General features: G+C 52.1%; 1 protein-coding gene across 2 annotated transcripts; it reads right to left on the reverse strand.

Moving 5' to 3' along the window:
• Positions 1-10,572: 10,572 nt before the first annotated feature.
• On the reverse strand, positions 10,573-13,565 carry LOC136535498 (polygalacturonase At1g48100-like). Of its 2 annotated transcripts, none has more exons than XM_066527754.1 (5): positions 12,035-13,565; positions 11,768-11,935; positions 11,623-11,667; positions 11,251-11,540; positions 10,573-11,167 (listed from the first exon to the last, which is right to left on the reverse strand). In XM_066527754.1, the coding sequence occupies exons 1-5, from the start codon at positions 13,388-13,390 to the stop codon at positions 10,645-10,647; spliced, it is 2,382 nt and encodes a 793-aa protein (XP_066383851.1). In that variant the 5' UTR covers positions 13,391-13,565; the 3' UTR covers positions 10,573-10,644. The 2 variants fall into 2 exon arrangements, with proteins under 2 accessions (XP_066383851.1, XP_066383850.1); XM_066527753.1 differs by having other exon boundaries at positions 11,762-11,935.
• Between the last annotated feature and the right edge of the window lie 405 nt (positions 13,566-13,970).

The following is a 13,970-nucleotide window of genomic DNA, read 5'->3' on the forward strand; positions in this document are numbered from 1 at the left end:
ATTGGCTATTTCTAAGAAAAAATTTTGTAGTTGTGATTTTTATTCTTTTTGTTTCCAGGAAAATTCTGGGTTGTTACAGCGTGCCCCTCTTCTTCTCACTCCACCACCAGGGCAGCACTGACCACTTATGTGGTGGCCACAATGTAGAGCAGAAGTGGTTCTCTATTGGTCGGAGGGACCAGGATTGGGGCCTTCATCAGAAGCTGCTTGACTACTTCAAGTGCCTCCTAGGCCTCGGGCACCCATTCAAAATGGTCGGCCTTCTTCAGGAGATGATAGAGGGGGAGACCTCATTCGCCAAGGCATGAGATGAAGCGGCTGAGCATGGTGAGGCACCCTACAACTCACTGTACCCCCTTTACATTCTGAATCGTGCCCATCCTTGTGATGGTTGAGATCGTCTTTAGGTTGGCTTCGATGCCATGCTCGAAGATGATGAAACCCAACAGCATACCCCTCGGGACCCTGAAAACGCACTTCTCAGGGTTGAGCTTAATGCCATTTGCTCAGATTTTCATGAAGGTTTGCTCTAGGTAGGCTATGACCTAGTCAGCCTAATTTGACTTGACCATGATGTCATCCATGTAGGCCTTAATGGTTTGCCTAATGAGGTCCCCGAAACACTTGAGCATACAATGCTAGTACGTAGCCCCAGCATTCTTTAGACCAAATGACATTGTGACGTAGCAGAACAATCTGAATGGGGTGATGAAAGATGTCGTGAGCTGGTTGAACTCTTTCATTGCGATCTAATGGTACCCGGAGTACGCATCAAGGAAACAAAGGGTTTCACATCCTAAGGTTGATTCGACTACTTGGTCTATGCATGGCAAAGGAAATGGATCCTTTGCACAAGCCTTGTTAAGACCCATGTAGTCAACACACATTCTCCATTTCCCACTCTTCTTTCGTACAAGAATGGGATTGACTAACCACTTGGGGTGGTATATGTCCTTAATAAACTCGGCCACCAAAAGCTTCATAATCTCCTCACCGATGGCCCTATGCTTCCCCTTGTTGAAGCAACGCAGGCGCTGCTTCACCGGCTTGGATCCAGGACTAATCTTCAAGGCGTGCTTGAAGAATTCTCTCAGAATGCCAGGCATGTCTGAGGGTTTTTATGCAAAGATATCTCTATTGGCGCCGAGGAAGTCGACATGCGCGCTTTCCTATTCGGAGGAAAGCATGGTGCCAATGCACACCGCTATGCCCTTGGAGCCACTAGGGTCTATGAGGACCTCCTTGGCGCCCTCCATAGGCTTGATAGACCTAGCCGACCACTTGGGGTTAGGCACTTCTTTGGCGACCTCCTTCCTAATGGCCGCTAGCTCCTTGGAGGCGATGATTGCCGCAGCATGTTCACAGCACTTGGCCTCACACTCATAGGCGCGCTAGAAGGAGGTGCCAATGGTGATGACCCTGCACAGTCCTGGCATCTTTAGCTTTAGATAGATGTAGATCTAAATGGCCATGAACTTCACGTAACATGGACGTCCTAGGATGGCATGGTAGGTTTCATGGAACCCTACCACCTCGAAGGTAAGGGTCTTCATCTTGTAATTAGTTGGATCCCCAAAGATGATGGGCAGATCAATCTGCCCAAGTGGCATGGCCCACTTTCCAGGCATGATGCCATGGAAAGGCGCTCTGGTTGGTTGGATGCGCGATCGATCGATGCCATGGCATCGAGTGTTTCAGCGTACATGATGTTGAGGCTGCTGCCTCCATCCATCAGTACCTTGGTGAGCTGCTTCATGCCAATGATTGGGTCAACCATGAGCAGATATGTTCCTAGTTATGGGACGCTCTCCGGGTGGTCGGTCTAATTAAAGGTTATGGTGGACTCCGACCATCGGAGGAAGGCAGGTGTAGCTGGCTCGACCGTATAGACCTCACAGCGTGCAAGCTTCTGGCAGCGCTTGGAGTCATAGGTCACCGACCCTCTAAAGATCATGAGGCAGCCATCTAGCATTGGAAAGCCGCCATCATTCTCCTCGGTGTCGTCTATGGCCGACTTGGGGTCCCCCCTGTGCTCCCCCTTGTTGGAGCCTCCGGACAAGAACTGCTTCATGAGGCCACAGTCCTTGTAGAAATGCTTGACGGGGAAAGCATGGTTTAGGCATGGCCCTTTGAGATTGCACTGTGTTGCTGCTTGCCTTGTGTCATTGCTATCCTGTATGCTCTGGCTGGCTAGGTAAGATCAATGAACTCCGATCTCAAGAAAAGAAGTTGTAGCTGTACTATCTCCATATGTTATCACAGAGTCCTTAGTTCCTTTCATATTAAATATGTAGCATTTCATATTAAATTTGTAGGAGGGTGCATCAGATGCAGATATTAGTGTTCTTCTGAGATATAGATATTCTGATCCAAGTGAGGATGGTGAGAAGGGGAGTGATGAAGGACTGATGATCCCTATCCTGAATAATAGTGGAATGTCAACAAGTGAGCATATTAGTGGTTCGGGGTACCCTCTATGGGCTTTTGACCCCCCCCCCCTTGCAGTCAGCGATAGCCACGAGCAAGCCCCCATGCCGCTGCATGTTCTTCTTGCTAGGGCAGTTGGAGGCGCCTTTGTCGGCATCCTCATCCTGCTTCGCCTTGCACTTGAGGTGGTCGAGGAGCTCCTTGGTGGTTCATGGGCCTTTATGTCCTAGCTTATGGACTAGGGACTCACAGGTGGTCCTAGATAGGAAAGCTCCTATGACATCGGCGTCGGCGATGTTAGATAGGAAAGCACCGAATGTACCCATGAAGGGTTTCCTCAGCCTTCTGTCGGTAGTTTTTGAGATCCCATGGGTTCCCAGGATGCTTGTAGGTGCCCTAAAAGTTTCCCATGAAGATCTCTTTCAGGTCCGCCCAACTTTGGATTATGTTGGGCGGAAGGTGTTCCAAGCATGTTCGTACTGAATCAGCTAGGAACAATGGAAGGTTGCGGATAATGAAATCATCATTATTCGCTCCACTAGCCTAGCAAGCAAGCTGATAATCCTCGAGCCACAGTCTGGGGTTTATTTTCCTAGAGTATTTCAGGATATTGGTTGGTGGTAGCTGAGACGCTCATGCACCGGGACCGCGGTGCATGGCCTACTGCCTTGTGGTGCTTGGTGGACTGACGTGTCCTTGTCAGGTCGCTCCGAGGGCATGCGCTGGCTGGCATCGAGCTTGCATCATCAAGACAGCGAGCTCTCGGCCTGCTGCGCTGCTGCACGCTCGAGTAACATGCAAATCTCATGATGGCCCCAACGATCCTCGAGCGTCATGGGCCCCGAAAGCCCTCAGAGCAAGGCCGCCACAACGGCGATGTTCTAGCTCACTCGAGTGAAGTGTGGGAGGGCTTCATCATCCTCGATGATCCTCTGGTTCACATCACGAGCCATAGCACACGCATGCCAACCGTCTCTGTGGTGCTCGATCTCTTGATCGAGCTCCACGTGTTCTTGCTCGAGCTGGAGTCATGCTTCCTCGAGCTCTTAGTGTTGGGCCTTGAGCTGCTCCTTCCATAGGTGAGGTGGGGCACCTGCGTCTCCCTTGACCTCATCATCAAGGTCATTCATTGGGGTAGCCTCTTCCTTGTGGATGCTTTCGACGTGTCCCTCGGGGGTACCTGTCATGAAACATTTACGAGAGGGGTGATGGTTCCCCCTACTGGAGTCAGAGGTGGAGGGTGACTCTATTTCTCCTATGAGGAGGTTATGGAAAGACTCTGCGACATATTCGGTCATCCCCACAAACTCGTCATTCATGGGGGATGGAGGTGTGTGTTGTGCCACAAGATGGCCAATGGTCTCTGCGGTGTTGCAGAGATCGAACGAGAGCGCTGTCAGGGCGCTCAGGATGAGGTATTCTGGGGTGAGCGGTTCTCCCCTAGCAAGCTACGTCATGATGTTGGTGAATGAGAAGGTGAGGTTGCGTAGGTCCTTCCAGGATGGTTGGGGTCCTAGGAAGGCACCAAGCTAACGTTCTAACCTCCCATACTCGAAGCCAAGGGGCTGGTCACTCCTAGGGGCACGGCCCTTCGGTGTGTGCAGCTACAGCTCCTCAAACGCCTTAGCAATCAAGTCGAGGCCAGTGGAGTAGAGAGGTTGGACGATGATGGGAGCCTACACCAGCTCTCCCTCCATCGTGATGATGAAGTTCATGTCCCTGAGGTGCACGTGTGTTCCCAAGAGCCAGCTGATGTGGTGACTAGCCATCCGAGGCCTATTGTGGATGTCGAGACGCGCAAAAGGCCCCTACCTAGCGTGCCAACTGTTGGTGTTTTGAATTACCACCAACGAGTAAATTTCTAATATTACGTGTCTGGCTCGAATGGTGTGCTTAGAAGACACGAGGTTTGTACTGGTTCAGGCAGAATGTCCCTACGTCTAGTTCATTGCTGCTGCTCATATTACTAGCACTAAAAGTTTGTAGTAGGGGTTACCAAAACGGGCAAGAGAGGGATAGGTCCCAAGTCTCTGGTGGAAAGAGTGAATGGGTGCCGAGAGCTCGATTGCTACTTAGTCGTGTGCTTGTGTTGTGTTCTGGTCGATTCGAGGTTTGATGGGTTCGTGATGGTTCGATCAGGTCTGGCCTATTTTGATTGATCCATCCCCTTTGTGGGGTGCCCTACTTTCTCTTTTATAGGCCAAGGGAAAGCACGGGTTATAGTAGAGGGAAAGAGAAGAACGAGAGAGAGCTGAAGGCCTTCAGGATCACTAGGTCCTTATTATCCTTCATGTGGGTCCTACCAACCCGGTAGATGTCAATAAAGACGGCTCCACGTCATGGCCCTATCCATCACTAGTGCCATGCATAGGCATCGTCTGCCAGTCATGGCGCTCCACTCTATCCTAGCGGACGTCGTGGTGAACTAACACGCCTATTAGTGTTCATACAAGGGTTAGGCAGAACAACACCGATACGCCCGACATTGTTCCTAATGTGAATCCTTGGGTATGGCCTGTCATGGCCGTAGGTTACATCAGGGCGTGTCGGTCTCCTCTCTGGTGTCAGAGCTTTGACCCAGGCCCATACACTTGGACCTAGAGTGGTTAGCAGTGGCATGGGTCTCTGTCGGGTGAGACAGAGTCCATGGCCTTAGGGTCAGGCGAGGCAAAGCCCATGGCCTTAGGGTCGGGTGAGGTGAAGCCCTCCCCTAGAGGTCGAGTGAGGCAGAGCCCGTGGCCTCAGGGTTGGGCGAGGCGGAGCGCAATCCCAAGGGTCAAGCAAGGTAGAGCTTGCGGCCTTAGGGTCAGGTGAGGTGGAGCGCAAACCTAAGGGTCGAGCAAGGCAGAGCCTGCGGCCTTAGGGTCAGGCGAGGCAGAGCCCTCCCTAGAGGCCGGGCAAACCTTGGGGTCAGGCGAGGCAGAGCCCTCCCTAGAGGTCGGGCAAGGCGGAGCGCAAACCCAAGGGTCAGGTGAGGCGGAGCCTATAGCCTTGGGGTTAGGCGAGGCAGAGCCCTCCCCCAGAGGCTAGGTGAGGCAGAGCACAAACCCAAGGGGCAGGCGAGGTGAAGCATAAACCCAAGGGTCGGGCGAGGCGGAGCCCATGGCCTTAGGGTCGGGTGAGGTGGAGCCTTCCCTAGAGGCTAGGTGAGGCAGAGCGCAAACCCAAGGGTCGAGCAAGGTAGAGCCCATGGCCTTAGGGTTAGGCGAGGCGGAGCCCTCCCCTAGAGGCCAGGCGAGGCAGAGCGCAAACCCAAGGGTTGGGCAAGGCGGAGCGCAAACATAAGGGTCAGGTGAGGCGGAGCCCGTGGCCTTGGGGTCGGGCAAGGTGGAGCCCATGGCCTCGAGGTCAGGCAAGGTGGAGTCCTTCCCTAGAGGCTCCCTAGCATGACTACGTGCCTGGGGGTTGGTTGGAGCCATAGTCATGCTCTTGACTGTTTGGATGAATTAATGTTGATGACCATTAGCCCCTCCTCTTTGGGTACCCTAGTATTGGTCTCTGACAAGTGCATAAGGATTTGGGCATTGATTATAGATTCTGGAATGAGTTTTATTCCAACTTTTATGCCACTGCCATTCTTGTATCTAAGAAAACTAAGATCATCAAGATGCAGTACATTGATTGGGATGAGATGCAGGAGAAGGAGGAGCCTGAGTTTGACAAGGTAATCAAAATTTGTGATAGGTTCCAGCTTTCAGACATCATGGGTTTCTAGTATAACTAGAATGAGGAGGTCCTTGCATAGTTTCATGCCACATACTTTTATGACTAGACCTCTGATAAGATTCACTAGATGACTGATGGTCGGCACTACCGAGTCGACTTTATCACTTTCAGCTGGATTCTTGGCTTTGTGGAGGAGCACAGATGTTACACTTACATTCATGATGAACCTCAAGTTGAGATCCGTGACATCAGTTACATGTGGAGAGATAGAAGGATTGTAGATGGCAAGAGGAGTGGTCTACATAGCTTCTATTACATCCTCAACAACCTCATCAGGAACACCATCAACCCAAAGGATGGAGCAGCCTCAGATATTAATGGCTATGTGAGAAATATGTTGGCTAGATTTGCTCCAGGTGGGGACAGGTTTAATGTCCCTAGATTCATGTGGACTGAGTTGAGATCTGTAGTGGAGGATGGGAGGAGGGGGCTGCCCTATGCCCCTTACCTCATGTTCATGATTGAGAGGGTCACTAGATTTTATTTTCCAAAAGATGGGATGCACATCATCTACAAAATTGAGAAGACCCAGCCAGCTATAGCTACTCAGGGAGCAGGGAGCTCTCATGCTCATGTAGACATCCCTGAATCTTCCTGCTCTAGGTCTCGTAGAGGAGGCAAGATGAAGAAGTTTGGCAAGGGATTGAAGGAAATCTTTGGCAAGTGCACCTATGCAGCTGACAGAGCATATGAGACACAGCTTGAGCAGCATCAGCAGCGTGGACAAGACCTTCCACCACTTCCTCCTATTCCACCTCGTCCATAGTATGACCTTCCGAGTCTCTCTGACACAGATTTAGATGGTGAGGAGGAGGAGCAGGGACGAGCAGCAGATTGGGATGAGACCCTAGAGGGATACCGTCAAAGACAAGAGTCGAGGCGTTCCACTCGTTCCACTCGCTACACTGCCACTACTCACCATCAGGGCCATGCACATATTGACTCCAACGACGATAATGGTGATGGTGGTGCCGGGACTACTGCAGGAGGTGCCAGGGCTACATGAGGTGATGATATTGATTGGACGAACATCCAAGGAGATGATGAGTAGGTGTTGATATTTCTTCTTTTCTTCTCTTTTTGGTGCTTTATGCCAAAAGGGGAGAAAATTAGAGGGGTCAATAACTTTTTTGACGCCATGGAGGTTGCTGCGTTCGTATCCATTTAGAATAGTCTTCGTTAGGTGAGAGTTTGAGAGTCCATTAGAAACTCTATTTATATAATAATGCTACTTAAGTACTTTATATATGTGTGAGATATGGACATATATTAATCTATGTTGTCGCTTGTGATACATTTGTGCTAGATTGTATATCTGTATATGTATCACATGATGTGTGGTGCCTGTTCTGATCTGTGTTGTTACAGCAAGTGCGGAAGTGCTGCACCCAGCTGCAACAGCAAACCATGTTGTGCATAAACTATCATTTGCATCATGTTTTACATACCTGATATAGTATGCAACACCCCACAAGAGCATGGATGTAGGGGGAGCCCCATCACTTTCACTAAAATGTGAATCTTGGCTTCTTATGACAATTTGAGAATTCAATTCTTCATTCACATACTTAGGGGGAGGATCTGCAACCATGGCTCAAAAAGTCTTAGTATTTATTTCATATATTTTGTAAGCTCTAATTGGGTTGTCATCAATCACCAAAAAGGGGGAGATTGGAAGTGCAATCAAGCCTTAATTGTGGGTTTTGGTGATAATGACCACGCAATTAGAGAACTAATGAGATTTATCGAGATGACAAGCAGGGAGTTTATATTCGAGGATGCTACACGAAACGGAGGAGCCTCCAATTACAAATATAGATGGCTTCAAACTCAAAAGTGGTTTAAGATTCTTTTATATCTTGAATTTGAGTGTAGGAAAAGTCGTACTATAAAGGAGGACACAATGCTTAAACTAATATGTGCTACCAAGTGCTCAAATAACCACAAGCATCCTCAGATTCATAGCCAAGACAGTCCCCACTTCACTATTACCATTGTTGTCTTGCGTGGTGTGGCACTGTCGCACTTGAAGAGAGGCACTAACGCACTTGAGTCATGGCACAAGGAAGTCAGCGCCCACGCTGACTTCCCCAGATGGCTCGATACGTATTAAACGGTCTCACCCGACCCCTTGGGTGTAGGATCCGTTTCGCTCGACCCCAAGGTCATGGGACTCGTCTTGCCCGACCCCTTGGTGCGAGCTCCGTCTCGCCCGACCCCAAGGTCATGGGATCCGTCTCGCACGACCTCGAGGCTACGGGCTTGGTCTCGCCTGACCTCTTGAGTGCGGTGACCATTGAGGGCTGGGGGTATATATACCTTTTACTTTCCTCCCTAATGGCTATCTACGATTTAAGTGGCCGTTGAGGTCTGGGGGTATATATATACCTTTCCCCTTCCTTCCCAATGGTCACCTACCTCTTCTTCCTCACTTGAGCATGTCCAAAGCAGAGCAGGAGCTCTCTCTCTCTCCCTCCATTGTTGACCTCAAGCCCTCAAGCAAATCCATTGATTTTCCCATCAATCCTTGAGGAAAAAGGGTCCCAAACTCGATCAAAGAGCAGCTCTATTGATTCCTAAACTCTAAAGAGCACTTGGTTCACGTTTTGGCCGGTGGTTGTGTTTGTTACTCTTGGAGCTTGGCTCCTAGCTGGCTAGAGCGTCGCTTGTGGAGCTTGCCAACTTGTGTGGCAGCCCCGGGAGGTTTGTAACCATCTCTTGAAGCTAGTAAACTCACCCCTCATATCAAGAGTTAAGTCTCTTGACTTGAGAACGAGGAAGGGTAGGAAAGCTCTAAATCTTAGTGGCTAACCTCAACAACGTGGAGGTAGGCGAGCCGAACCACAGGATGAATCATTGTGTCACTTGTGTTTGATTTACATTACTTGCATGACATATTGTGGTTGAGGTGATTTCTAGGGTTTTTAATCGATCTACTTGTGTGCGGTGTTTCTACCACTTCTAGCTCTTGATCTGTAATTGTCATACCTACAGTAAGCTAGGAAATTTCTTTGATCTAAGTTTTCGTTCACGGATTTTGAACTGTGACTCAAAGTTGTCTGTAGGTGCGGCAGTGCCACTATTCTGGTCCGTCAGTGCCGCAGTCCGACAGTGCCACCCTCCAGAGCGGTAGTTCCACAGGATGAATTTGATAAAAGTTTGAGTGTTTGTTTTGACATGCCTATTCACCCCCACTAGGCCAACCAGAGATCCTACAGGAACATATGAAATGTTTTGAACAACACCTCTGAAACACTTACAAATGCATCTGAAACACTTGCAACATGTGCAACGTCCCAATCTAGTTTTGCAACATCCATATGAAACAATTGCAACATATCTTTAAAACGTCTAAAACACTTGAAACATATCCTTGCAACATGCACTTTTATCGCAACATCTCCTTGCGGAGGTTGTGCGTCACGGCAACCACGACGTTCTGGTGGGGAACGGCGGCGGCGGCACCTCGGCAGCACCTCGGCGCGCGTGGGGCCAGGACACGGCGCGCAGCAGTGGGCGCGCGGCGCACCGTGAGCTGGAGCGAGCGCGGTGTGGGATGGGAGCACGACGCTGGATGGGGAGCCGTGTGACGTGAGATGGGGTGCACGGCAGGGAAGACGGCAGCAGCGAGCGCACAGCGCAACTACACGCGTTGGGCGAGCATAGGAGTGGGGAGATATTTTTGAGAGAGATGGAGAGACGCGGAGAGAAAGCAGGCCTGTTGGGCCGGTAGCGCGTAGGCCCGGAAAGCGATGTCCGGACAGATGTACGCCTGCTCCTAAGCATTACCGAATTATTAAGGCAACACAATAACCAATCTGCCTTGTCACCCATTCTTGTTACTGTTTGTGTTCCTATGTTTTAGTATATTTGTCATCACCATTGCAATTGTGAGTAGGTCACACAAGCACATGTATGATGCTATAAATCTTTTATTAATTTCTTAGATTAAATTGTGCCTACATATCTAACAAGCTAAAACCTGATAATAAGCACTTTTCGGTCGTTGGTTTTGCCGCTGCTGGTAAGACACATGTTTGATATGACGAAAGGCAATGGGCTTGTTTAGTTGGCTGGTTCATATCGTTGCTGGTTCGTGAAGAAGTACTGCTGGCTGGTTTGTGTGAGAGAAAAATATTGTTCCGGCTGAAAATTTACGATCGTTTACGACAAGCCACAGCCAAACGAACAAGCTGAATACCGACAGTATCCGCTTGACCTTTTCTAAGCGGAGACGGAATGAAACAGCGTGTACTATCTATTCTTGATTACAAGCAGTAGCAAGTTAAAATGGTCCTCTGGTTAAAAATTCGAATAATATACCTCCTGAAGAGGAGAAAATATTTGAGGCTATCGAGTCGATAAACAGATCAGATCTACCCGTGGAGCATCATGACGGTTAAAGAATTTATTCATTTTCTTTTTCTAATCGAGTGTGCGTGTTGAGACGTTATAATTTGTATACATAAAAGAAAAAAAAAAAGTGTCATCTCAGCAACCGGTGAGCTGATCTTGCAGAGACTCCGGGCGGCCTTCCTGCAAGCAGTACACAGGAGGCAGCGTGAGCGTCTCCATGACCCCGTACGCGTTCCAGCAGTAGGGGTCCGCAAGCAGCGCTCCTGCGCGTCCTCCTACTCCGCCGCTGGCCGGCAGCAGCTCGACGCCGGACATGGTGATGTCCGTGCAGGCGACGGCGTCGCTGCACGCGAGGCGGATGGGCGCGCCGGCCTGCGGGTTGTACGTGCCGCGGATGTCCCGGTACGTGACGCCGGCCACGCGCACCGCGGAGGTCTGGTTGGCGCACCCGCTTCCGAGGCAGTAGTACTGGTCGATGACGATGCAGTTCTTTACGTTCTGCATCTGCACGCCGGCGAACTCGACCGCCGACACCGCGCCTGTGCCGCCTTGCCAGGTCTTGATCCGGACGCCGTTGTCGGAGTCGAGGATCCGCGCGTTCCGGACCGTGATGTTGGACACGCAGGCGCGCGTGTTGTGCACGCCCAGGCTGCCGATGCTGCGTGGGCGCCATCATGAGCTTGACGCGTCAGCTGACACATTAGAAACAGCACCGGCACAGGTGCACGCTGACAAGTTTACCTTATGCCATGGCCGTGGCCGCATGTTATGTTCTCGATGTGGACGTCGGAGCAGCCAGCGCCGATGGAGACACAGTCGTCGCCGTTGTAGATCCTGGAGTTGAGGATCTGGACAGACGTGGTGTTCTCGACGTGGACGCCGTCCGTGTTGGGGCTGAACGCCGGCGAGCTGACGAAGAGGCCGTCGACGCGCACCCGCTCGCAGTCGTCGAACTTGAGGTGGAACTGCGGGCTGTTCTCGATTCGCAGGCCGCGGACCGCCACGTCGTTGCTCAAGAAGAATCGTAGCAGCTGCAGATACCACGAAGAGAGTGAGGCCAAGGACATGGACAAAGAACAGAGTGAAATCCATGTGGTCGGCGAGCTAGCTTACTGCAGGGCTGTCGCATGGCCCGGGCAGCGTCGATCCGTTGGGGCCCTGAACCGCGAACATAGACACGAACGTCACACATGTTTGGTCCAGGTAAACGCCATGACAAGGTGACCCCGCAAGAGAGACGCGAGCCACGTACACGTACCCGGTGAGGCTTGCACGGGAGGTCCCACCACTCCTCCCCGTTGCCTTCGATGGTGCCTTCCCCCGCCAGCGTCATGCCGTCGGCCTTGTAGAAGACTATCCACTGTTTCCGGCTGTCGGACGCCGGCCAGTTCGCCGGCCCGTCCGGCGGCATCAGCACGCCGTCGATCTGCAGCGACGCGATTCACAGTCACGGTAGGGTGAAAATTGGGCCTTGCCGCCTTGGCTTGGGTCAATGATTTTGAAGAGGCAGCTCAAATTAACTTACCTGGAAGGTCAGAGCGGACTTGCACGGCCCGACGAAGATGGTGGAGCTGATGGTGAACACGCCGTCCGACGGCACCAGCAGCGTGGCCGTGGTGGAGTTGGACGAGCACGCCGCCTTCCACGCCGCGCGGAACGCGCGCGTGTCGTTGCCTGAGCCGTTGCCCGACGCCCCGAACGCCCTCACGTCGAACACGTTGCCCCACGATGATGAGCTGTTCGTGGATGCCGGTGGTGGTGGGAGCGGCGGGGGCGGCGGCGGAATTGACTTTGACGCGGCAGGAGGGTGCGCCGGTGGCTTCGCTGACACAGTAGGAGCTACTGGCGGATTTGCCGTGGAACACCGCGGTGGCTGGGCTGGCGATGGCGATGGCGCTGGAGGCTTGGCCGGGGCGAGTCGTGGTGGCTTCACCGTCGAAGCCACTGGTGGCTGTGGCTTGGCATGGGAGAAAGAGAAACCCGGCGCCCTGGCAGGAGCTGTCTTTGGCGGCTCGGCCGTTGGGTGCGCCGGTGCACTTGCTGGGGACACCTTCGGTGGATGGGCTGGCGATCGCATTGGTGGCTTGGCAGGGGCGAGTCTTGGTGTCTGGGCCTGCGGTGGCTTAGCCAGAGTACACGGTGGCGGTTTGGCATGAGAAGGTGACCACGACGGTGGCTTGGAAGGGGAGAACGGCGATGGTGCCAGCGCCCTTTTTGGTGGCTGTGACGGTGGCCTGGCCGCATACGACGACGGTGGCTTGGCGTCTGGAAGCACGCGCGGCGGCTTGGCATGAGAATGAGATGGTACGATGTCCGGCGACGGTGGCTTGGCCAATGAAGAAGCCGGTGGCTTGGACGGGGACAAGGACGGCGTCTTGGCGGGAGGAAGTGTGGGCGGCTGAACCGGGTGGTGCGACGACAGTGGATTCGGAGGAGAATGAGATGGTGCAGTGGCTGGCGCGGGCGACGGCGGATTGGCCAAGGAGAAAGGGGAAGGCTTGGCTGATGAAGTGGGCGTCATACTTGGCGCGCCTGCCGGTGCCTTTAACGGGCTACGCGGAAGCGGGCACGGCTTGTCGTGGCAGGAGCACGGCGGCAGCGCGCCGCCAACGTCCGGAGGCAATGCCGGCGATTCGACCGGAGAATCGCCATCAACGTCAGGAGGTGGCGCTACAGGGGGCATGCAGATGTGGCTGTAGTTCTCCGCGCGGTGGTGCCCGTGGTGATGCCTCCTCCTATGCTTCCAGTGGTAGTGCAGCGATCTGCTTGCATCAGCAGCGACAAGAAAGCACAGGAGTGACAGGAGCGCCACGGAAACGACCGTCGTCAGCAACGGCACCGGACGGCGCAACTGCGGCCGCGTGCTTGTCGCCGGCGGCATTGCATATAATGTCAGCTTATATCATGCTCGCTCTGCTAGCTAGGGATCTAAGCTCTTGCCGAGAGGGAAATGAAGACGCTATATATACGTCATGAGCTGCAGTCGCTTGTGTGAGAGTCTAGCTTCATCAGCCTGCAATGAGCCAATGATCGATGCAGCCATGCATCATGTGACAAGTGAGATACCTGCTCCCATTCGGAGTATAGTACTCCATGCTCCAGCTGATTTCCAGTCGATGCTTATACCTTTTTTTTAGCTTGTTTCATGAATGGATGAGAATCTCTTTCTCTACGATGACGTGATGGGAAAAGACTGCATTAGGTAGTAGCGATAGATCGAACTTGCGGTAGGAGTTAGAGGAAGATTTAGGGTTCGCTGAAAAGCTGCGTCGTCGTCCTCGCATGGATAGCATATTTTGTGCACCAAATGGCATGGATCGCTAGATGCCCATTTTTGCACCAAATGAAAAGGACATGCTATATACTAGTAGTAGCTTTGCCTAAGCCTCGATTAATGGTTAATTTCGTCTGTATATGAATACCTTATGATTGTTAACTTGGATTATATGTTTTATGCCACT

This window comes from Miscanthus floridulus, unplaced genomic scaffold (genome assembly GCF_019320115.1).
Source record: "Miscanthus floridulus cultivar M001 unplaced genomic scaffold, ASM1932011v1 os_996, whole genome shotgun sequence".
In the NCBI taxonomy this organism is placed as follows: Eukaryota; Viridiplantae; Streptophyta; class Magnoliopsida; order Poales; family Poaceae; genus Miscanthus; species Miscanthus floridulus.

Excerpts from the sequence above, each read along its gene's own strand:
- LOC136535498 (XM_066527753.1), bottom strand. The coding sequence starts at position 13,390 with ATGCCGCCGGCGACAAGCACGCGGCCGCAGTTGCGCCGTCCGGTGCCG. Across the intron at positions 11,668-11,761 it reads GCAAGCCTCACCGGGTACGT|GGCCCCAACGGATCGACGCT; the intron begins GTACGTGGCTCG and ends TTCGCGGTTCAG. Across the intron at positions 11,168-11,250 it reads GGCCACGGCCATGGCATAAG|CATCGGCAGCCTGGGCGTGC; the intron begins GTAAACTTGTCA and ends GCGCCCACGCAG.